The sequence below is a fragment of the Drosophila novamexicana genome, unplaced genomic scaffold, assembly GCF_003285875.2.
Source record: "Drosophila novamexicana strain 15010-1031.04,08,12 unplaced genomic scaffold, DnovRS2.1 tig00000009-arrow-pilon, whole genome shotgun sequence".
Taxonomy (NCBI): Eukaryota; Metazoa; Arthropoda; class Insecta; order Diptera; family Drosophilidae; genus Drosophila; species Drosophila novamexicana.
The window spans coordinates 3,431,350-3,455,199 of record NW_020824766.1 but is presented as its reverse complement, the minus strand read 5'-3'; the positions used below and the strand labels follow the sequence as shown (position 1 = coordinate 3,455,199).

At 40.9% G+C, this 23,850-nt stretch overlaps 1 protein-coding gene across 2 annotated transcripts; it reads right to left on the bottom strand.

Annotated features, from left to right (window-relative positions):
* Positions 1-1,641: 1,641 nt before the first annotated feature.
* On the bottom strand, positions 1,642-23,549 carry LOC115765983. 2 transcript variants are annotated; one of them, XM_030709758.1, is made up of 4 exons: positions 23,133-23,549; positions 21,685-22,323; positions 9,582-9,634; positions 1,642-1,656 (listed from the first exon to the last, which is right to left on the bottom strand). In XM_030709758.1, the coding sequence occupies exons 1-3, from the start codon at positions 23,293-23,295 to the stop codon at positions 9,591-9,593; spliced, it is 846 nt and encodes a 281-aa protein (XP_030565618.1). In that variant the 5' UTR covers positions 23,296-23,549; the 3' UTR covers positions 1,642-1,656; positions 9,582-9,590. The 2 variants fall into 2 exon arrangements, with proteins under 2 accessions (XP_030565618.1, XP_030565608.1); XM_030709748.1 differs by lacking the exons at positions 1,642-1,656; positions 9,582-9,634 and adding an exon at positions 20,368-21,137.
* Positions 23,550-23,850: the final 301 nt, after the last annotated feature.

The following is a 23,850-nucleotide window of genomic DNA, read 5'->3' as shown; positions in this document are numbered from 1 at the left end:
TCCTTTTTTTTATATGCCATCATTTTGTTGTATTCTCTCCTTCCTCTTGGCTCTGTACTGCAATAAATTGCGGATATTACCCACATTGCGTTGGTAAAGTCTAGTATTTACTCTATTATTAAAAACCTCCATGGTCTTTGCCGCAGATTATTGATAAAGTACTCGCGCGGTAGTTGAATCTTGATAAGGTAAACCTGAAGAGTAGCTAAGTATTTAATTGGTAAACATAAAAAAATATTTCACCCTGGTACGTCGATGGTTTCTGGTTAAGCTCTTAATACTCGTATGCTTTGTTCGAAGTAGAAAACAAAAGAATTATATTTTATTTTTTACAGTACTGTTCTCTATCTTAGCAGAATTTTTAAGTATTTTTTTTGTGCAATAAAATGCAGATTTTCTGTTGGGTCAAATTTATTCTTATAGAAGAGGTTCTCAGAGATTTAACTTTCTTGAAATATTTTATGTAAGCAAATATCTTATGTAATTAAAGGAATTGTGCTTTGCAAATTCAGAAAAAGTTTCCTTGGTTTTTAGAAAGTTTTATTCAAATTAACATACAAATGTCGAATTCCGCTAGAATTTTTTCCTATTTTCGAAAAATCCCTTAAATATGGCCAAGAATGTTGCCGAAAATTAGCAATAATTAACATTAGATCAAGTGCAATCATTTTTGACAGAGAAATACAGTCTTGAAGATAAATATATAATAAAAATTGTGCTTCTTATGGCCTTGTTAAGGGTATTATAACTTTGTCATCAAATATGTAACGCTTATAAGGAGACATCTGCGACCCCATAAAGTATATATATGCTAGATCAGAATCAACAGACGAGTTGATAAAGTTTAACATAAATCTCTTTCGTGTTTCATCGGATCCGACCGGAGGGCATCATATAGTATAGCTGCCATAGACACGATCGGTCAAAAATAAGGTTCTTGTATGGAAAACTCTTTTGCTTATCAAGATATCTTGACCTAACTCTGCACTTATCAATTTAACTATGCTCCTCATATGTATGTCAGATCCTATCAATATCGGATGACTATATCATATAGCTGTCATAGGAACGATCGGTCCATTTATAAAGTACACACTTCCCATATATCTGCGAAAGGTAAATGTCTAAAAGTGTATTAAGTCTTCGGTGTGCTGAAGATATCCTTCCATTCTAGTTTTTTATTGTGATTTGTGTGCACCAATTAAGGCGCAGCAAATGCAAATGAATAGGTATGATTAAAAATTACATTTAGATATAACTAAATTTAGAGTTTGGGGGATTAGTGTTTGACTCCTCAATATGCATATGCTAGTGCGGTAGACTTGAATCCCGTTTCTACACTCACCTGATTAATTGGGTCATCCTTACACTCTTACAGCGGACGGTCGGTTTTTTCTAGTTCATATCAAATAATTACCCATGATATCATCTGTGGCCCATCTGTAGGCATGGTTGGGTGATTGTTTATCGTTGATCCGACAAGGTCGCAATGCGTTAATTAAGCATATACAAAGCGGCAATGGAAGAGTTCCAGCAGTTCCATCCACGACGAGCATTTGGGTTCTCCGGCCCATTTGATTGTGGAGCTGGGCACCCCCGACCCCAACTCGACCACAATTCTGTAGCGATCGAGTTGAGTTCCAGGGCCAAAGCAGCCTACAACAAATCCAAATAATGTTGTAATTTAGAGGGGCTCAAAAAAAAAAAAAAACAAATGAAAAAACTTTGTTTTTCTTGCGATAAACAAAAGGCGAATAGGCAAAATAAATAGTGAAAAATAACAAGTCATAAACATGATTTATATGCAAAGTGCGCGCCATGAGATTGTGGAATCGATTTGGATATGGAGCCCAGAGGTGCCAGAGGTGCCAGACCCAGCTGGGCGACCGACCGGGCCAGACCCTGATATTAGCGTCAATTTATGCATGTCGAGTGTGTCTGTACAAATGGCCAGGCCAGTCGGGGCCCTCAGCTCGGATCGGTTCGGTTCGGTTCGGATCGGATCGGATCGCAGATCGTGCGCTAAAACAATGGGCCACAATTGAACTACCAAAATACGCCAACAGTTTCTGGGTAGGCACGCACACAGCCAACCGTGTCCGCATGTCCGATCTGTCCCAGCGACCCTCGCAGCGGGACACTCAACGTCAGGTTCCCCTCCCACTCCTCCACCATTACACACTCATACACACACACACACACACAGCTCACACACGCTTTGTTTGTCACACACAAATGAAGAGTTGATGATGTTGACGATCATCATGAAGATCAACTCGAAACCTCAGCGCTCAATCAGAGGGTCTCAGCTCAGAAACTGCCTGTCATGACGGCTTTTGAGCTGCATCTCTGCGCCTGAGTCTGGCTCTGGGTCTGGGTCTGGGTCTGGGTCTGGGTCGGGCTCTGGGTAAGGTTTGGGCCTGGGCCTGGGACTGGGCATAGGGACTTTAGCCGGTTCTGTGAGACGCTTGTTAGGCACAGATTGTGTGTCTGTTTTTATTTATTTTTTGTTCATCTCTTGTCTGGTTTTTTGTTGTGTCGTGGGTCTGGGGCACGTCAGAAGGTTGCCAGCACACACACACACACTCACACACACATAATGGGTACACTTGTGCCTGGGTTTGAGCTCCTTTTGTGTGTGCAATGAGCAATGATTAAATTAATGATGCCTGGCAGGTAGTTTAGGCTATGCCTAGCCTGATCCTCTTGGCCCATAGAAAAGCAGGCGAGCGTTAACTAATCGACTGCACTCGGCCTGTGCAGGACCTGTGCACAAAGAGGACATTTGATATTTTTGACACTCTTTCCACAGACTCTGCAGACTCTTTTGGGACTTGTAAATTAAAAAATGCGATGATTGCATGCCCGACCCAAACCCAATGCCTATTCCCAGCCAGGTCTCAGGCAGGCCAACAATTGAAGTGTAATTTATGACAACAATGCAAGAGCTGGCTAAGCCCTATTTCTGATGCCCATGACAAATGCCCTGACTCTGCCTGACTGTGCCTGACGATCGAGGGCGAGATAAGCCCTTGATCAGGTTGCCAAACACTTGATCTGATTTTCTATTCCTCCACACATACACAGATCTATAACTTTTATGTCTATCATTTCGTATTGCAACCCAAGGGTTTTCGGGCTGGCACATCATCCAATGCACATTTGTAACTGAGTGGAAATATCTTTGGACTCATTCGCACATTCACTCGCTGCAAGGGGTTTCTATTGAGATCCCGGACCGAACCTCGGATAGACAACAGGAAATGTGCAATGAAACTGGAGATGAGCGAATAATGCGATTGTGCTCTGATTGGCAAGTGGGTTTCCCCTTTGCTCAATAGTTAACTTATCAAAGATCTCAAAAGATCGCGGCGAACAATCATCCATCATCAATCATTGGCAAATTGACGTTTCCTGTTAATTCAATGCTCGGTAAACAACAAATAGAGCAATTATCGGACCAATATTAAGAATATTCCACAGATATATCATTTATCAAAATTTCTTTATGTTAAGATAGCTAAATAAACAATATTATGCTAAGAATTTGGTTCACCTTCTGCTCTTCGATTCATAATTTTCTTGGCTTCAACAGCCTGTAATTTGGCTATTTCCCGCGACCTCTAACAGCTAAATTATTGCACTTCCTATTCACAATTAGCCGCAAGGCGTGTAAACAATTTTCAAATATTTTCAACACGAATGTCAAATGTGCGAAAAGCGAGTTTTGCCTGGCGCCAAAAATAGCTGAGAACAAACGAACAATTTGCCCGCCCACTGCATTGTGGATACTTCCGTGGGCTGTTACCGAAATACGTACATACTACAAAAATATACAATTTGAAATAATTGAAAACTCAAAAATAAAACCACATGAGGAATGCAATCAAAAACAAAACCAACAGCAAACAACTCAGCCACAGGCGAAACGAGCACATTTTGAATAAAATAATTTGTATACCCTGAACCCATTTCAAATGGGTATAAGGGTATATTGTATTTGTGCAAAATCCAAATGTATGTAACAGGCAGAAGGAAGCATCTCCGACCCCATAAAAATATATATTCTTGATCAGCATCAATAGCCGAGTCGATCTAGTCCGTCCGTCCGTATGTATGAGTCAAAGGATCTCAGAACCTATAAGAGCTAGAGTCTTGAAACTTTAGATGTAGATGCTCCTAGTTCCCGCGTAGATCGAGTTTGTTTCCGATAATCGATAACTTATTCCGATTCCAAGCAATCGATATCGATATCCTGTTTTTTTTTTTTTTTGGCAATTTTGGTAAATAATAAGAGCTAGAGTCACCAAACTTGATATATAGCTTCTAAAATGCATTTGATGTTGGAAGAAGAGGGTTCAGGGTATCCCCTGGCCGGGAGCTCCCGACTAGAACCTCTTGAACTTGTTTGAATTTCATTTGTATGAAATTTAAAAATGTACATCCAAAATAAATTGGAAAAAATACAAAAAAAAAGCAAAAACAAAAATTCAAATTGAAAAGTAATTTGAAAAATAATTTGGAAAAAATACCAAAAAAATACTAAAATTAAAATTGAAAAGTCTGTCACTTTATCTTGGAACTTATACAAAAAGTAAAAATTTATTTGAAAAATAATTTGGAAAAAAAATACCAACAAAATACCAAAATTCTAATTATGGAACCAAATGTGAAGGTGTAGAAAATGTGCTAACTATGTAAGAAACTAAATAAATATTGATTAATTAGGAAACTATTTTATGCCTATTTTTGTTTGATTTAAGCATTTGACTTAAAATACTTTTTCCAACTTATTTTGATGACGCCAATCAATAAAAATAAAATTTGCACGCTTTCTTTGATTTGACGACGCAAAATTTGTTGGACGGCGTTCGGTAAACAAAAATTCACCGCTAGCCATTTGAATTGGGGCATTGAATTCCCTAACCCCTAGCCCCTCCCCCCTTCACACACCGCACACGACGCCCGTGGCACCTTGCCCCTGTCCCTGCCCCAAGCGTGGCGCCCCATGGCAGTGGGCGAATTTAGCCAAATCGCAGACAAATGAAAATTATTTCGGTGCGATTTCAAATTTATTCCCCAACTAAATTTTGCTCCTCTTTTGTTATTTTTGTACTTAAATAAAGCGCAATTTGTGTTGTTTTCCTTTTATTTTATTTTATTTTTTTCCTTAGTTTATCAGCAGTTGAAATTTAATAGATTTGGCACACTTTCAGCTGCTTCATATTGACGGACAGTGGGCCGATGCAAAAATGTTAGTGTACAGAAATACAAGTGGAGGAAAAACTGCAATTCTCAAATCAATCAATCAATCAATCAAACTTATAAAAAATCAAAACAATTCCAAAACCAAAACCTCTTGTATATGAAACTTTCTCGCATTGATTAAAAAGTAGAATACCAATGAAAGTTCTGCTTTTCGATCGTTACATCAAATCCATCAATCAATCAATCAGTTGACAAATTTATGCCTGACCAATGCAACCAACATTTTTTCACTAGCGTATTCTGAACTTACAAGCAAAACAAAAAAGAATAAAATATATGCGAAAAAGCAAAAACACATTTGGTTTTTGGAAAATAAACAACACGATATGAATGAGTAAATGAATCAATGAATGAATGAGCTGAACCACTGAATACAAATGCGTATCAAAAGCAAAAAACAACGAATACATACAACAACCCGTTGTTTTTCTTCATTTCTATTCCGCAATTTATAGCACAATATCTGCATATCTGCGATTGCCATTGCATATCACAAGCATTTGGAAGGCAGAAAAGCAGCGACTCGAACTTAAGTTCGCCAGTTCTTAAACCAGTTGCGAATTACAAACAAGTTTAGCATGCATCCAGTTTCAGATACCGACTGACTTGTGTTCATGAAATCGCACATTTTGAGCGGAATTTAGGTGAAAAATAGTCGAATGTGAAAATTTGACAATATCTTAATTAATATGTATTCAGAAATCAACACAGTTAGCGGGTCCCTTGCACGTGCCAGACTTGAAACTATATTATACTTTATTAACAAAAGTGTAACCTTAAGTCAAACGTCTATTTTTGGGCCTCGTTTAGAAGCTGGCGCCAGTTTAATGGCCTATTTTATGTGGTGTGTTGCTTTAAACGAAAAACTCGAAACTTAAATATGGCTAATTATATGCAAAAAAAAAAAAGTTCAAATGCAAATGAAACAACGACAAAATCGAAAGAAAAAAAAAATAAAGAAATCGAATTTTAAATTCATGAACATAAAATGAAATACAATTTATGATATGACAAATACGATTATTGTACAATATTGTTATGCATGCTTTAGGATCGCAGTGGGCCGACTTTAAAAATCGCACTGCCCGTGCAGCTTGTGGGCTAAGGGGCGTCATGCGGGTTGCGGCTGGCGGGTTGCGGAGCCGAAGCGACTTTGAAAGCGATTTTGAAATCGCGTTCAAAGCAAACTCGGCAAAAATTCAAATTCAAGCCGCGTGTGCGTCGCGTTTTGTTTACAAATAGAACCCCATAGATAGGCTGTTGGTGAAGGGGTGGGAGGTGGAGCGGGCATGGACGGGGGGTAGGGGCTCACTAATAGCGGCATGGGCCATATTGTGGGGTACAGCATATAGTTACACACTTATGCAGTGTATGTGTGTATGTATGTGGGTCTGTTATTGTATTGTACCCTACATAAAGGTGTTACGACTATGCCACGAAGTATGTTAAAGTGTACAGAAGATATGTATGCGATAGAGTAGTTAGTTGCAGGCTAAAGTTAACATTCTTGATAGAGCGCAATAGTTGTCCTCTGAAGAACCCCAGAAGTGGCCGCTATAACATAAACATACAATATAAAGATCATTTTAGGGTATTCGAACTTCGGCAAAGCACAGCTAGCAATATTTTCTTGCTGTTTGTAAGCTCGTGTATGCATATTAGATGAAATTATAAACAAAACATAAAGCGACGCAATATGCGCGCCCGCTAAATTCGTCACGCCCGGCAGAGACGACTGTACAAAGGCATAGACTGAGTGGGAGAAGGAGACATTAAGGCGGAGGATGGTGAAGAGAGAGAGAGAGAGAGAGCGAGAGGTTGCCGTCTGTCACTTATCGCTGTTCGTTTTTGTCTTGTGCCTGTGAACAGATCGCGCTGTCTGCCGTCTCTCTTCTGCTTCTGTTTTTTTTTCTTCTACTCGCCGTTGTTGTTGTTGTTGCTGTCATGCCCAAAGCTGGGGGTCGACCTATTCAATATGCTGACACACGCGCCAACACCTCCTACGCGATGGCAGCGCTGCCGCGTCGCAGTCCACAGTTGGCGGCCCACTTGATGAGTGCTCGTCCATTGTCTCTCGGGCCGCTGGCGTCGCAACGATCTGTTAAAGCTTCCCAATGGTCGTCGGAGCCAAAACTTTACATAGCCAAAGCTTAACACACTGACAGCCGCAAGCACTCGGCCGACGCATGATAAAACAACAGCTACAACAACTACAACAACTACAACAACTACAACAACTACAACAACACAAACACTGGCATTCAATTTGAAATGAATTGGGAATTGGAATAGGAATAGAAATGGAAATTGGAATGGGTACTTAGCAGCTGCGGCAGCGACTGCGGCAGAGAGAGAGCGACGCAGCAGAGCTAATAATGCGATTTGTGTGTAATGAACTATCGTATGGAATGGGGAGTTTTGGTTCTTAACATGCATACGTTACAAATTCAAGAGGTTTTAGTTTTATTGTATAAAATGCTGTCAAATCTTGAATAATTTGAAATCACGTATTGCAACTGACGTAGATTTACTTAAAACGTGGTATCCTATAGTCTACATATGTATATTGTTTTAAACTCTCATTCGATTTATTTAACACACTCAACACATTGTCGTTGCTTTTATTATTTTATGCAGTTTCGCCATTGGATTTGTTGCTGCCTCTAGCCAGCAAATTTACATTTTAATACCCGCACACCCAAAGCTAACTTATCTAAAAAACAACATGCACACACATGCACACAAAGTCCACAGCTGCGCCCATTTGCTGGTCGTGGGTGGGAGGGGTGGCGTCTGCGGCGCGGAGCAGATAGAACCGTTTGCTAACTATGCTACCCATTTACATAAGATTTGAGCGAGTGAGGTGTCTAAAGGAAGAGGGTAAGCTGCATTCGAGATTTACACTCCGTCCCTCTCGATCCAAATGAAAGTAATGAAATCAGGTTCTTACAACAAATGCTTTGAGCTCTTAGCTCCTCTCTCTACTACCTGCTCTCCTTTTCAGCAGCAGGGCTGCAGTCTCTTTAGACTCAACTCTCCCGCTTGGGCGCAAATTGTGCAGCCCTAGCTTCAGTTTAGATTGTGTTGTTGTTGTTGTTGTTGGTGATGTCACAAGAATAACAACAAACGGTTTTTTGTTTGCCTCACGTTCGCATCGGGGCGTATGTTAATTTGTTGCTGTTGTTGTTGTTGTTGCTGGGGCTTGCAATCTTGAAATCAAATATAAAAAAAAATATTAATTTGATTTTTGAAAATTTAAATACAAATATCGAGACAATTAATTCGTATGCCATGTTTGGCGCCTGTTTTGTAAACCAGCTTTTGAATTAGCTAAACAAACGGCAACAACCATTGTTATTGTTATTGTTGTTGTTGTTGCTGGAGGTCTTGGGAACTATTTTGGGTTCACAGTGAATGACAAACGTTGCCTGTAAGTTAATTAGCCAGACGCGCCCAACGATACTTGAAAAGCTTGATCGAAAACTGTTTAACTCGATTTGAACAAAAAACTCTCTTGGATAAGATATGATATTTGGACTAAATGCTATATGACTAAATTCTATATGTCATTTATATCTTCATGATCATCAGAGATGGTCAACGGATGTGCAAAATGTTCGAATGTTTTTGTTATGTGGCTTATGCGCTTGCATATATGTGAGGGGCACAGGAGAACATGTAGAAAAAGAGGAGTGTTCTTCATGTACTCCATTCGATCCAAAGATTCGATTTGAAAGGAGAATGAAAGAAGCATGAAGAAATATAGAGAAATGTCCAGTATATGATATAGTGGTCCGATCCGGTCTACCCCGACGCAAGAAAAGACCCATCCTTTGCGTAGAAAGACGGAAATATATCAACTCAGCTGTTGATACAGATAAAGAACATATATACCTTGTGAGAAGAAGTCTCCTTCTGTGCGCTGCAGACTTCTTGACAACATTATGATACCCTCTTACAGACCTGGGGCTAAATTCGTGACTATGGGAGTGTCATGAGCGGGGGGCGGGGGCGGGCCGCTAATTGTTGTTATTTTGCTGGGATTTTCAAATGATAAGTACGAAAAAATAACAAGAATTAGGCCATGATAAAACGCTTTCGCTTGTTTGTTTATAATTGTTTATACAATTTGCGGAGCGAAGCAACTTTTTTGAGATAGCGCGCAATCTATTTGCAACACTCACGTAAAAGGTGGAGGCAGGGCGCGGTAGGGGGCAGCAATACACTTTGGGGAGCCTTCAAATGTACACAAACATCCCTATGCATGTGTGTGTGTGTGTGTATCTATAGATATGTATTCATTTGGTGCTTACATTTTGCAATTAGATTAGAAACCTCCCAAAAGACGCAGCCATAAAACATGAAACTGAAAAAACAAGAAAAACAAAAACATTAAATGGCGATTAAAAGTAATTTAGATAAAAACACTGAAAGCAAATAGCCAACAACAACAACAACAACAATAACGAGAACAACAACAAAAGTGGCTGCACACGTACACTAAATACACACAGAAACACACAAACACACACGTACACACAATGTACACACAATGTGCCTTATAATTGAAATCGGGCATCTCAACTTTATAATGAAATTTGTAGAACTGAAAGACTCTACACGTAGAACTCAAATACAAAAAAATATCTGTGATAAGTCAAATGACTTTTTATGATGATTTTTGTGTTAAAATTCAAATGTTTTAATTCTTAAAGCTATATAAATTACCGGCTAGTAATACCCGGCTATTTCCGGGCAACCTAATATTTTCTTAAGTTTCAAATCTGGTTTTTAATGTTTTCCAACCTATTAAGATTTTTAAAACAAAAGCTTTTACGATCATTTTAAAAGAGCCTTCAAATAAGTTTAAGGCCGAACATGTATTTATATCTCTTAATAAAAAACGAGTGGACATTGTGGAAAAGTGAGTCTTATTTTTGAAAATTATTTGAAAACCGATCGGAAGAAAACTTGACATTTATTAAATTGATTTGTTATTCTTGTTCTTTAAAAGACCAAACCCAGCTTTATACAATGATCTACCACACTTTTTTTTATGCTTTCTCTTAGTCTTCACTTGTAGAAAACTATAAATGTCAGCTGTTTAGCTGTTACGATTTGGGGTGTACGTTTATCAGCAATCAATCAGTTGGTCAGCCAGTCTATCAGACATACATTCAGTCAATCATTCAATTATTCAGATATTCACCAGTCAATCATCCTGTTAGACAGACAGTTATTTAGACAGCTAGTAAATTAGTCATTCATTCAATCAGTCGGCATATCATCCATTTAGGCTGTAAGCCAGTCAATCAGACTTACAGTCTGTCAATTATCCAATCAGTCGATCAATCGGAGAGTAAGTTAGTCAGTCAGTAAGTCAGAAATTAATTTCAATCAATCAGCCCATCATCTATTTAGGCAATCAGACCTACAGTTTGTCAATTATTCAATCAATCTGTCAGGAAGTTTGTCAGTCAGTAAGTACTTCAATCAGACTTACAGTCAGTCAACCATTAAGTTAGGCATACAGGAAGTTAGTCAGTCAGTAAGTTATTCAATCAGAGTTACATTCACTCAAGCATTCAATCAGTCTGTCATTTAAAAAGTTAGTCAGCAAAATATTCAATCACACTTGCAGTCAGTCATCTGTTCAGTCAGTCAGTCAGTCAGATAGGTTAGATTGAAGCCATTGCAACATACACAAACAGATATTCTTAATACAAATTATCATCAGGGCAACGCATTAATTTGTTTGTCAATCTGTCGCACTGACGTAGTACGTTATAGGCAATATATTTCCTTAGGGATGTACAGCATATAATATTCGTTATGGGCAATCTGCTTGCAAGTATCTTTCAGCAATATTGGAACCCAGACCTGGCAGCTACTCCTAGACCCGCGTTTATCTGTGGGCGCCAGCAAAGTGACGCCAGCGACGCGCTCAACTGATTTAGTTAATTGCATTGTTTTTCAATTAAAGTTCATATTAATTGAGCAAACACAAGCGGAGCAGCAAGAGCAAATGTGGGGACTGCCAGATACCCTGCACAGATTAAAACTCTAATAGCTTCTGATATCTGACTGCTGCTGTGCAGATGTGCACACCCTTTTTAGCTCTGCCCCCAATTGCAGGGTATCTAAAAAAAAGAAAACAAAACACTGCTAGCGAGTGGCAGCAACAAGGCCTGCTTCGCTGATAAGATAAATCCCAGCCAGACCCCGTAAACAAACAGCTAGCGAAGCCGCAAACAGAACCAGAACCGGACCCAATCCCAGCGCCGGAGCCGGAGCCGTAGACAACAGCGAGGTGTGGGCCATGGCTGAACTGTTTGCACTTTGATAAGCCAAATGTGAAAATAGAAACAAATATTTATGAACCTATTTATTGCTATCAGTATCTGTATCTGTATCTGTATCTGTATCTGTATCTGTATCTGTATCTGTATCTGTATCTGTATCTGTATCTGTATCTGTATCTGTATCTGTATCTGTATCTGTATCTGTATCTGTATCTGTATCTGTATCTGTATCTGTATCTGTATCTGTATCTGTATCTGTATCTGTATCTGTATCTGTATCTGTATCTGTATCTGTATCTGTATCTGTATCTGTATCTGTATCTGTATCTGTATCTGTATCTGTATCTGTATCTGTATCTGTATCTGTATCTGTATCTGTATCTGTATCTGTATCTGTATCTGTATCTGTATCTGTATCTGTATCTGTATCTGTATCTGTATCTGTATCTGTATCTGTATCTGTATCTGTATCTGTATCTGTATCTGTATCTGTATCTGTATCTGTATCTGTATCTGTATCTGTATCTGTATCTGTATCTGTATCTGTATCTGTATCTGTATCTGTATCTGTATCTGTATCTGTATCTGTATCTGTATCTGTATCTGTATCTGTATCTGTATCTGTATCTGTATCTGTATCTGTATCTGTATCTGTATCTGTATCTGTATCTGTATCTGTATCTGTATCTGTATCTGTATCTGTATCTGTATCTGTATCTGTATCTGTATCTGTATCTGTATCTGTATCTGTATCTGTATCTGTATCTGTATCTGTATCTGTATCTGTATCTGTATCTGTATCTGTATCTGTATCTGTATCTGTATCTGTATCTGTATCTGTATCTGTATCTGTATCTGTATCTGTATCTGTATCTGTATCTGTATCTGTATCTGTATCTGTATCTGTATCTGTATCTGTATCTGTATCTGTATCTGTATCTGTATCTGTATCTGTATCTGTATCTGTATCTGTATCTGTATCTGTATCTGTATCTGTATCTGTATCTGTATCTGTATCTGTATCTGTATCTGTATCTGTATCTGTATCTGTATCTGTATCTGTATCTGTATCTGTATCTGTATCTGTATCTGTATCTGTATCTGTATCTGTATCTGTATCTGTATCTGTATCTGTATCTGTATCTGTATCTGTATCTGTATCTGTATCTGTATCTGTATCTGTATCTGTATCTGTATCTGTATCTGTATCTGTATCTGTATCTGTATCTGTATCTGTATCTGTATCTGTATCTGTATCTGTATCTGTATCTGTATCTGTATCTGTATCTGTATCTGTATCTGTATCTGTATCTGTATCTGTATCTGTATCTGTATCTGTATCTGTATCTGTATCTGTATCTGTATCTGTATCTGTATCTGTATCTGTATCTGTATCTGTATCTGTATCTGTATCTGTATCTGTATCTGTATCTGTATCTGTATCTGTATCTGTATCTGTATCTGTATCTGTATCTGTATCTGTATCTGTATCTGTATCTGTATCTGTATCTGTATCTGTATCTGTATCTGTATCTGTATCTGTATCTGTATCTGTATCTGTATCTGTATCGTATCGGTATCTGTATCTGTATCTGTATCTGTATCTGTATCTGTATCTGTATCTGTATCTGTATCTGTATCTGTATCTGTATCGTAATCTGTATGTATCTGTATCTGTATCTGTATCTGTATCTGTATCTGTATCTGTATCTGTATCTGTATCTGTATCTGTATCTGTATCTGTATCTGTATCTGTATCTGTTATCTGTATCTGTATCTGTATCTGTATCTGTATCTGTATCTGTATCTGTATCTGTATCTGTATCGTATCTGTATCTGTATCTGTATCTGTATCTGTATCTGTATCTGTATCTGTATCTGTATCTTTATCTGTATCTGTATCTGTATCTGTATCTGTATCTGCATTTGTATCTATATGTGGCTGTATCTGTCATAGTATCAGTATCAGTGTTAGTATCTGTATCATTGGCAGCCAGGAAAGAAATATAAAGGAATATAATTGTATACTATGTTGAACTACAATACTATTATTTCGAGACTACACAATTTTAGGCAACTGTGAGCTATATTGATTTAAAAATATGTAATATATAATAGGCTGATAAATAATTATGTTTTTATTCATTAAGTGTACTGTGGACTAATCCCTAAAGCTAAAAGCTAAGACTGAAGGAAGCCAGCGTTGGACACTTACATGAATGTCTTGGCATATTAATATACATACATTTATATGTGAAGGTACATAAGTATATAGAAAGATAGATATACATTGAGAGCTTCGGCGACACAAAGTGGGCACTTGGCTGGATGTGGCTTTGGCTGTGGATGTTACTGGCTTGGCCTTGTGCGTATCTATGGTAATTGAATGTGAATGTGAGTGGGTGTGTGAATGTATTTGTGAGTGCTTTTCTGCTGGTCGCCGGTCGCCTGTTTGTTTATGCAATTGCCGAGGTGTGTAACCGGCGTGTGTCACTATATTGGATATGGATTCGAGCGTGGTCGAGTGGTGTGAGGATGGAGGAGTTTGTTATAATAACAATAAAAGTGGCTTCCAATTCGAAATCAATTAACGTTGAGTGCTACTGGGCATGACAAGAGCGTCAATATTTACACAAAATAATGACAGACCAAATAAACAGAAGGAAATAAGCAAGCAGAAAGAAACCTTTGTCAAAGCCAAAACAAAAACAAGCTCAGCTTGGAAAAGTCGAAAACGCCTTCAAACTGCCCTCTCACTATTTATTTGACAGACTCTCAGGCACAAATGTGACAAAGACACAAGATTTGGAATTTTGATGCAATAGAATTAGGCTCTGCGTCTCCGCCCCTAGCCCAAGCTGTTTATATTTGATATATGCAAAAGGTCTGGCTAAAAACTTGTATTATTCAAACCCCAATATAATAACAATAATAATTGTGATATCAATAATATATCACAAGACCTGCCAAGGGTATATATTTTACTCTAATCGAACGAAACCACAAATAAATTTTAAATTCCGAAAACCGTTCCCAAGTTTCTCCCTCTCTCTAGAGAAGTCATGTCTAAATTCCACAGCATATTGATAGAGACATGCATATTAATGGATTCACCATTTGCTCTCCAAGATGGAAGCCGGCATTCAAGTGGGCAATTCATTCATTCGGGATTAGCTGCAACATTTTCCGCACGTTGCACCATCAATTTTCCAAGCATTTTTACTATGCAACGAGCGAAACTGCAGAAGAAATGGGAAACAGGGTGAGACGCCTCGCTGCGGCTGAGTTATGAGCCCTACCTGAGCGACTGGCAAGTCCTGGCTGGCTGACTCCTGGTGCCTGGCACCTAACTACCCTGAAATTCATTCATAAATTTTGAGCAGCGCTTTAAGTCGCTTCTGCCTGACACTCGTTTGGGCCATAAAAATGTCGCAATGTTTTAATGCAGGCACACACGGGCGAGGAAGACGCGTCCCGGCACGAAGGACACTTCCGGCATTAACGACTTCAAGGATCTCGAAAACTGGAAGCGACGCATAACACATCCTTCTCCTCTCCCGTCTTTACTACTTAAAACTGCGCAATGTGCATCTACGGATTTGCATGAAAATCCTTCGGGCAGTTCAAATTAGCCGGGTACTTAAAAGCCGTTTACGACTTACACTGAAAAGAATTCACATACCGTTCGAATGCCTTACGAATTCTTTTCTTAGTTTCCCATTGTATCCATGTGCATTGTTATACGGATATGTTTGGCTATTATAGGCAACTTCAAAATGTAACTTTTGGACTGAATTCAACTTCGGAGCATGACTTGTTTAAGTAATTGAACGAATGCTAAGACAACACTTAAATGTAATACTTATAAACGAAGCATGGAAATCTGTAGGTACTATATGAGTTTATGAGAATCGCATAGTAGGGCGACATTTAAAATAAGGTTTGTTTTTTAAGTAGCAGAAGTTAACTTCGTCTAAATCTGGTATAAGAGAAGGTACATAGCCGATATTACCCGGCTTTGCCCGCGGCCAGTTCCTTATATTTATATTTTAAGCAACAATTTTCAAACTGTTTTCCTTTCAGGCTTCAGCTGTATTTGATTTGGATTTGAGAAGAGTGCCACATACGTCTCTCATCATATTTCTCCATAATCTTTAAGGAAAAGTTGTTTTCCATCAGTTTTCTACATTTTCGAGTAGCATTTTCTAGAAAATTCAGCTTAATACAAACTTCCTACTTGAAGATCGTTTATGGAATATATTTAAAAACTTTTGATTTATTATGAGTCTAGTCTAGAGCTGCTGTCAGTAGGCGAGTTGTTGCAAATTGCCATATTGTGCACATGTTGTTGCGACTCGTCAGATATTTTGTTGCTGCATATTTTTGACATTTTAATTGTTTGGCGCACAACAAAATCTGTAAAATTGAATCATTTCGTACTGACAGCTAAATATGAAATCAGAAATGGAATTACAAAACAGCCTCTCCCCTCCAGCCCGCCCCTTTCACGTGGCTGCCAAAACGGATACGCGGCCAAATTGAATTGTGTCCCAGTAGCTGCTCCACCTCTGACTTGGCCAGCTCTGCTCTGCTCGCGTCGCCCCTCCTCTGGCCATCTGTCAGTGAGTTCTTGAGGTGAAAATGCAATTATTTATGAGCAGAAAAAAGGAGAATTGTGCCCCGCTGCCCGCTCGCAGGCGCACAAATCCATCCGTGTACACGACGACGGCAAACGCAATCAAAACATGACGCACACACTGTGGCACCTCCGAGGTGGATGCGGTGGATGCCGGTGCTGGGGACGTGCCAGGCCCAACTGACAGGGGCACGTATGTAGAATTAGTTTACGAATTGCTGCAGGATACGTGGCGCAACATTTTACAGCAAACAATTTCCCAATGCGCCCCACTCCCGCCCCCGCCAAACGAGCCAAAAGACGCTGTCAGTTGCACTGTGGAACGAATGGACAAAGCGGCGCACAAAATGAAACTCGCCCCGGGCTATTTGCTGTCCTGTTGAGAAGGGTTGCCAAGATTCAATAAACTTTTCGCAAGTTGAATTCGTATTTATTTTAAATGTGTTGTCCAAAACAACAAAAATAAATATTGCTCAAAGCGAGTCGCAAATTTTGTTCGAGTTGTTGATGTGGCACAGCGGGCCTTAAAGGACTTTCATTCTTAAACTTGGTCTCAAAGAAACTATCATTCACTGAATTTTCAGGGTAATCACATCCCCTTTTATACCCTAGTGAAGGGTATTATGTTTTTGTCAAGAGAGAAAAATATTCAAAATGATTATTAATTTTAACTATATAAGCAAAATATTATCAAGATCGGACAACTTTATCATATAGCTGCCATAGGAGGGAACAGTTGAATAACTTTCAATAGTGATTATTTGAAAGGAAATAGAAAATTGAACATTTTAAAATAGAAAGGGTTAAAGAAATTGCCCACTGTGCCTGTTCATAGGCATAGACATGGACATAGACCTCCAAAAAACCTTGTTGTCTGGCAGCTGGGGGAATTGGAATTGGCCTGGTTTTGGCTTTGGGTTCGAAGCTCGAAGCGCTGTTTTGGGGGCTTTTGCCTGGAGTACTACGATGATGGAGGGGAAGGGAATGAAAGGAGGGTGCGCAATTTGTAGCACATGTAGCGCGGCGTTTGGCAACAACCGATGCAACCTGAAAGGCACACACATATTTTTGGAAGCTCTATTAAGCGCTGCCAGCCGAATCCAAAAAACCAGACCCAGATCCTGGGCAACGCACTGCGGGGGGAAAGGTGTGTGCTGGTGGAGGCGGGGGGACTGTTTGATGGGTCGATGGGTTGGGAAGAACTTTTAAAAGAAAACTTTCGCAGGCGAGTATGTGTTTATGTGTGTGTGTGTGTGGATTTTTGAAATGAATATGCATGTGGCATGGGGGGCGTAAGGGTGTGGCAGTGGCAGGGGCACGATGCCGGAAAAACTCTTGGCAAAAGTAAATTTAAAAGTTTTTCATGCGCCGCCGTCGCGTCGTTCTGTCCGCCCAAAAGATATGAGTAGCGCGCACTTTTGGACAAGTTTTCTAGTTTTTCGGGCACGTGGATGGCAAGAGATTCGCTCGCAATACCAGAAAATGTGCGATAATTCACATAAGCAGTCTTATCATGTGTGTGCGGGTGTGTGTGTGTGTATGGCTCGTGAAATGATGTTGTGTTAGAATGTGTCTGCGTGTGCTCGTGGGTTTCCTGCGGAAAGAAAGCACCTCCCAAGCATTTAGGCATGCAAAGTTTTCACTGGCGCACGTTCCACTCGAAAGCAATTAGCACACCCAACGAGAAATGTTGGTAGGCACAGGGGATATCTCTTAGACTTACGCTAGAAATGCAATTTCATATAAAACACGAGAGTGCCCGACTGGGAGATACCCTGCAGCTTACTGCGCGTCTGTGCGTTTTCTTCCCCTATTGAAAATGTTCTCTTGAATACCTTCGGCTCTTATTGTCCGATCGTTATGAAAATGTCAGGACCCAAATATGACACCCAATTGTGACCTGACCCCTATTCGCTATACTACACGAACCTACATATGTACATTGTTTGACGATAGCTCCCATAATCTTCAAGTTATGCTTGACAAGCCAAGTATAAAAATCGAGATTTAATAATATTATTAATAGGAGATAAAAACAAAATACAAAAGAATTAAAATTAACAAGTAAAAGTGCTCCAGGCGGGATTGCTCGACTAGGGAATAACCTGACGCTTCTACTACCCTCCTAGGACTAATAAAAATAAATGGAAAGGTGATAGCTATATAAAAGAAAGATACTGAATCAGAATATACTATTCTAGAAGCTGCATGTTTAATTCAGCTCTTAAACATTTTATACATTTCTTAGAAACCGGGAAGGTTATCGATTATCAGAAACAAACTGCGCGGGCAGTACGTTAACAGTTTCAAGTCCATAGCTCTTTAAGGCTCTAAGATCCTTGAGCTTATACATATGGACGAACATGGCATCGACTCGGCTATAGATGCTGATCAAGAATATATACATTTTATGGAGTCGGAGATGCTTCCTTCTCAATGTCGGAAACATTTGCAGAATAACTTATATCCTTTTTTCAGGGTATACAAATTTCAAGTCACGAGCATTCAAAGGGTTCAAGGTGTTAACATAAAAAAATGACCGCCGTTTAAATACCCTTGTAGAAATGTGGCTTGAGGGTTTGCATCTATGCGCAGAGAATATAAAATCTCTTATTTTCTGAGGTCAGTTATATTGAATAACAAAAAGTTTACCCTATAAACTCCTCCAACTCATCCCAGCTTCCAATCCATAATTCATTCAAGGAGCTCTTCAAGATAAGACTCCAAATTTTATATGATCCAAAACTTGCAAAACATCATACCCTACTATGAAAAATCTCTATGAATATATGTATCTTCCAGCATGAAAATCCCGACAAATCCCATCCCATACCTTCTCTTGTATCTCTATGAACCGTAACATTTACTAACATTTTCTCACGCACGCATCCGAAAACCATTTAAATAGCGCTCCATCATCTGACACCCACACACACACACACACACACACACAGAAATACACTTGGGCTGGAGAAACTTTTAGACGGCAGCCCAAGCTCTAGGTATTTCCTCCCTCCCAGGCGGCTTTCCTAGCTCCTGGCTATGGGCTGCTGTAGTGTTTCGTGGACGCCGCGTCGCATTCGGGGTCTCGGGGTCTCGGTCCGCCCCCTTTTTGGGGGCTGGCGTTGATAAATGCACAGAGCGTAAAAGTTGGAGCAAACTACTTTGGGTTTTTAGGCAAATTTTCGCATAGAACTAAAAACGTAGCCAACTGCTTTCCACTTACCTGGCAGCGTGCCACGCCCACCTACCCGAAGCTCCAGCCCCCAGCACACACCGCAAATCGCTGGGGCCATTAGAGAGCCTGGCAAAAACGCCGCTAAATGCGATGTGAATTATTTAAGGCACGTGTGTTGTGCAGAATGCGGCAAATTCGACAGTGAAATGCATTTATTATTGAAGATACCGAGTACCCGCCCTTCCCCAACCCCCTAACCCCTATCCCAACCCCCTCCCTTCCTTTACGCTCGTCTAGCTGCCAGCTCCGACTCGAAAACGTAGCCCAAAATGGATGCGGAGATCGTGTGGAATCCTTTGCCTGACAAGCCAACCAATTATGTGCGCCTGATGAGTGCCTCAGCCGAGGAGCCCCACAGCGGGCCGGGTGCGGGGTATATTTTGATAAACGCTTTACAGTTTGAAAAGTTTTGCTGCCGCGCTGCTGTGTGGCACGTGATTGGAATTACGCGTGGCATGGCCCACAGCCAAGTAAAACTCAACTCAACTGAGGCGCAATCCACGCCACAAAAGTGGAAATTTTACACGAGTTGCGAAAAGGTGAGGAGCAGGATTTGATGCTGTGGAATGGGACGTGGTGTGAGTCGGGGCAAAACATGTTTCTGATTTTGGCAATCGACAAATGTTGCACACATTGTGCCAAATTAGCATATATGTATTTACTTAAGACTCGACATTCCAGAAAACGGCTCAAGGAAAGGCGTTTCGAGTGAGATTTACACGGCGAGAACGTGATTACCAAGAACTTCCCTTTGTGTTTATGGCAAATTGTAGATGCTAAATCTTCCCTAATTCTAGTGAGTCCTTTCTCAAAAGTATTGAGAAATCCTTACTATTTCGTTAAATCCTTACTATTTCGTTAATCCATTGGTTACTCGATAAACAGGAGATTTGATAAAACGCAGACGCTTTTTGGAATGGCCCACTGCGTGTTTATTTTATGTGATGTTTATTCGATTGCAAAGTGGAAAATTGGAAATACAAATTGGATTGTAATGTAGTTAGTTTTACATCTGGCGATAAGTGTATACTGTAGACCTAAGCTGTCTCTGTCTCTCTCTCTCTCTCTCTCTCTCTCTCTATCTCTTTCTCTTTCTCTCTTTCTCTCTCTCTTTCTCTCTCTCTCACTATCATTTTTTTTGTTGCTCTCTTCACACTGGACTCAGTCTTGGTTCAGTTAGCCGCTGGCTCGCCATTGCCCTGCACATGGAGAATCATTTCGAAGGGATCCCACTCCAGATCCGACTCGTGCTTCACACGTCGTCGACCGGCCATCGGCATCTGATGAAGATGAGGATGATGATGATGATGATGGTTGGGGTGCATGGCCAGCGCTGGATGTGCTCCATGGTGCGCCAACGGGTGCTGTACCTGGCCAATGGGCATGTCCTGGGCGTGCTCGGCCAGTCCGGGTGGCCGGTAAAGCTGCAAATGATGAGGCTGGACATGCGGATGTGGCTGATGGTGATGTTGATGCTGCTGCTGCTGCTGCTCGCTGACCATCTCCTGGATATGTTCGCGCGTCTGCTCGCGCTCGTCCACCTTCCGCAGCAGCATGTCGCGCATGAAGGACATGCGCTCAAAGTGCTCCCAGTTGGAGCGGAATCCCTGCTGCGCATATTGGGCATGCCGCTCCTTCTGCAGCTCGTCCACATATCGCTGCTTGATTATCGACCAGCGCGTCTGCATGAGAGCTGTAATCCGAGGGTAAAGTTTAGTACTCCACCAGGACTCAACAGCGAATGGACTATTTCGTCCTTCTAGTAACTAATTTGGCAAATGGTTATTGGAAGACTGGCTTGTTGAAAAACTGATTCCGATATAATGTATCGAATTCTCTTCGAATATACAATTTAAAAGTTCTACGTAATTTAGCTTCTTATTTTTACTGTAGGTAACCGAAAGGATAGATGGTTTATCTATCCTCTTTGCTTACTTATCCTATGCTTCTTATTATTCCATTAGCTTTCAGCTTCTTTAAACTCTAACCTTTCCTCTTCCCCCACTCTTCAATCTTATCGAATGATAGCCTAAGCTATCAATAAATCGAAAATCTTCATTAATCCAAACATGCTTCGAATTCCACAGTACATTTTTCCAACTTTTTATCTTAACATTCATGTTATTCTTCATTGCAACTTTAACCTACAAATTAATCGGAAACTCCTTTTAACCTTTTATCATTTAAATAAATAAAATGAAACTTATTTTAGTAAAGTTTGAGGCATCAAATTGACTTACTCGGCGTCAAGCCCATCTCGTTGGCCGCTTCCTTCCATACTGCTGAGGTGCGACTCTGGCCCTGACCCTTCTCGCTGCGCTGCCGACCCGCCCACAATGAGGGGCGCGCCTTAATGGCATCGATGATCCGTCCCCGCATGCTGTTGTGCAATGAACTGGGCCGGCCCAGTTTGCGCATGGGCGTGGTTGTGGCCTCCACGGTGACGGCAGCCGGCGGCACCAGCCCGGTGAAGGCGGTGTAGGTCATGCCATGCGCGGCCGGCTGCTCAATAAGATGCGGCAGCTCCGCGGCGGCGGCGGTGGCGGACTGTGCAATTGGTGGCGTCGTCGTGGCTGTGGACTGCAGCCAGCTGAAGCTGCCGCTGGGACGCCCGCGTCCGTGTGTGGCGCTGGGCAGCGGTGGCGGCAACGGAGGAGGAGAGCCGCCCACTTGGAGCGAGGATTCGCTTGGCGAACTTGCTTCGGAGTTGCTCGCGTTTGACTGAGTGCCCACGATCTTGGCCACGGTTATGTTGTACATAAAGGACATGGGCTCGAAGTGCTCCCACTTGGTATTGAAGCGCTCCTTGTGCAGTATCTGGCGATGCACCAGATTGTGGTAGTGGTATTTCATTTGGCTCCAAATCGATTGCAATTTAACTGATTAGAAGAGGAAGCAACATAATCGATAAGGCTTAATTGAATTCATGAGAATCGCTGAGAAAGGCTATGTTGAAGGCAACGAGTAAGAGACAACAAGTGCGAGCGAGAGATGGATAGAGTAGAGGTAATAGCAGGAATATGCAGATGAAATAAAACCTTTTAACCCTTTGAAAAATAATATCTATGGAATTAAGAGAACCTATGAATTAAGAGAACCTACACTTAAAAGCTCTTCCAGTCTCTGACTTTTATATTTGTACAAACTATATATATAATCTAAAATTTTCATTCTGATCATGATTTACATACATATGTATTTAAACAGACGCCGGATCAGAGATGCCTTATATGCATTTAAAGATATAATGAGATCATTTATTGATCGTGTTTAACCCTGATCCTGATAGCGAATGCAATGAAGAATGCATTTTATTGTCTTCCGCAGGTTAAGCCGATTATATAGTTAACATACCCTAAATTTGTAATTACCCCATTTAGCCCATGCCCAATTGAGCATTTTACAACCTATGACATGCAGTTTTATGCATCTATTTTTAGACTACACACACATCCACTCACATGCATTCCGAGCCGAAGAGAAAGACGGACTGAAGTGAAGAAAGAGCGCGGGAGGGAGCGAGAGAGCAAGAGAGCAGCAACAAGCGAAATGCAAAGCAAAAGCAAATTGACGCCGGCCGCCAGGCTGCGCTTGCAGCCCAGTAGAAACTTGGCTAATGTTTTTGTATTTGCTCATAACTACACACACATACACACACGCACATTATAGCCGTCTCAGTCGCACTCACCTGTAGGCACATGACCGCCAAACTGTTCGGCGATCTCGTTCCACATGGGCGATGTGACGCTGCGGCACAAGTGCAGCTTGTTGTTTGAGTCCCAAATCTCTGGATACTTCTTGATGGCCTTCAGCAGCTGAGCGCGATTCACGAACGGATCCTCCTTTGGCATGGCGACAGGATATGGCTAAGGATGCGATATATGTTTGTGGAGCTGGAGGCGATAACGGCAAAAGCGAAGGCGGAGGCGGCGGCGGCGGCGATGGCAGCGGACGCGGAGCACAACTGCGTCCTTTGACATCAATTATCGGCGAATAACTGAAAGTAGAGTTTGCAAAATATGCGAATTGAAAATGAAAAGGCAAAGCGATTGAGGAAAATAGAGAAAACGATGACGACGTCGGGGCAACGACGACGACGACGACGCCAGCGACAGCGACAGCGGCGATTGTTGCTGTAGTTGTTGCTTTTGTTGTTGGGGCGCAGCGATGCCGAGAGATTGGAAAGCAATGTGGCAGAGGCAAAAGCAGCGCAAAAACGGCGAAAGCGCACACGAGATGAGATACACAAAATGCAAGCGAGAAGAGAGAACAGACAGAATGTGCAAAAAAAAAAGGCAGCAACAGTTCGGCAACAGCAACGACAACGACGACGACGGCGACGTCAGATTTACAGTGTATGTGTGTCTGTCGGCAATACGTAGGTGCTGCTGATAGAGTTAATGGCG

Coding starts and splice junctions, on each gene's coding strand:
- LOC115765983 (XM_030709748.1), bottom strand. CDS start 23,295: ATGCCAAAGGAGGATCCGTTCGTGAATCGCGCTCAGCTGCTGAAGGCC. Junction 22,324..23,132: donor TGGCGGTCATGTGCCTACAG/GTGAGTGCGACT, acceptor TCTTCTAATCAG/TTAAATTGCAATCGATTTGG. Junction 21,138..21,684: donor CGAGATGGGCTTGACGCCGA/GTAAGTCAATTT, acceptor CTCGGATTACAG/CTCTCATGCAGACGCGCTGG.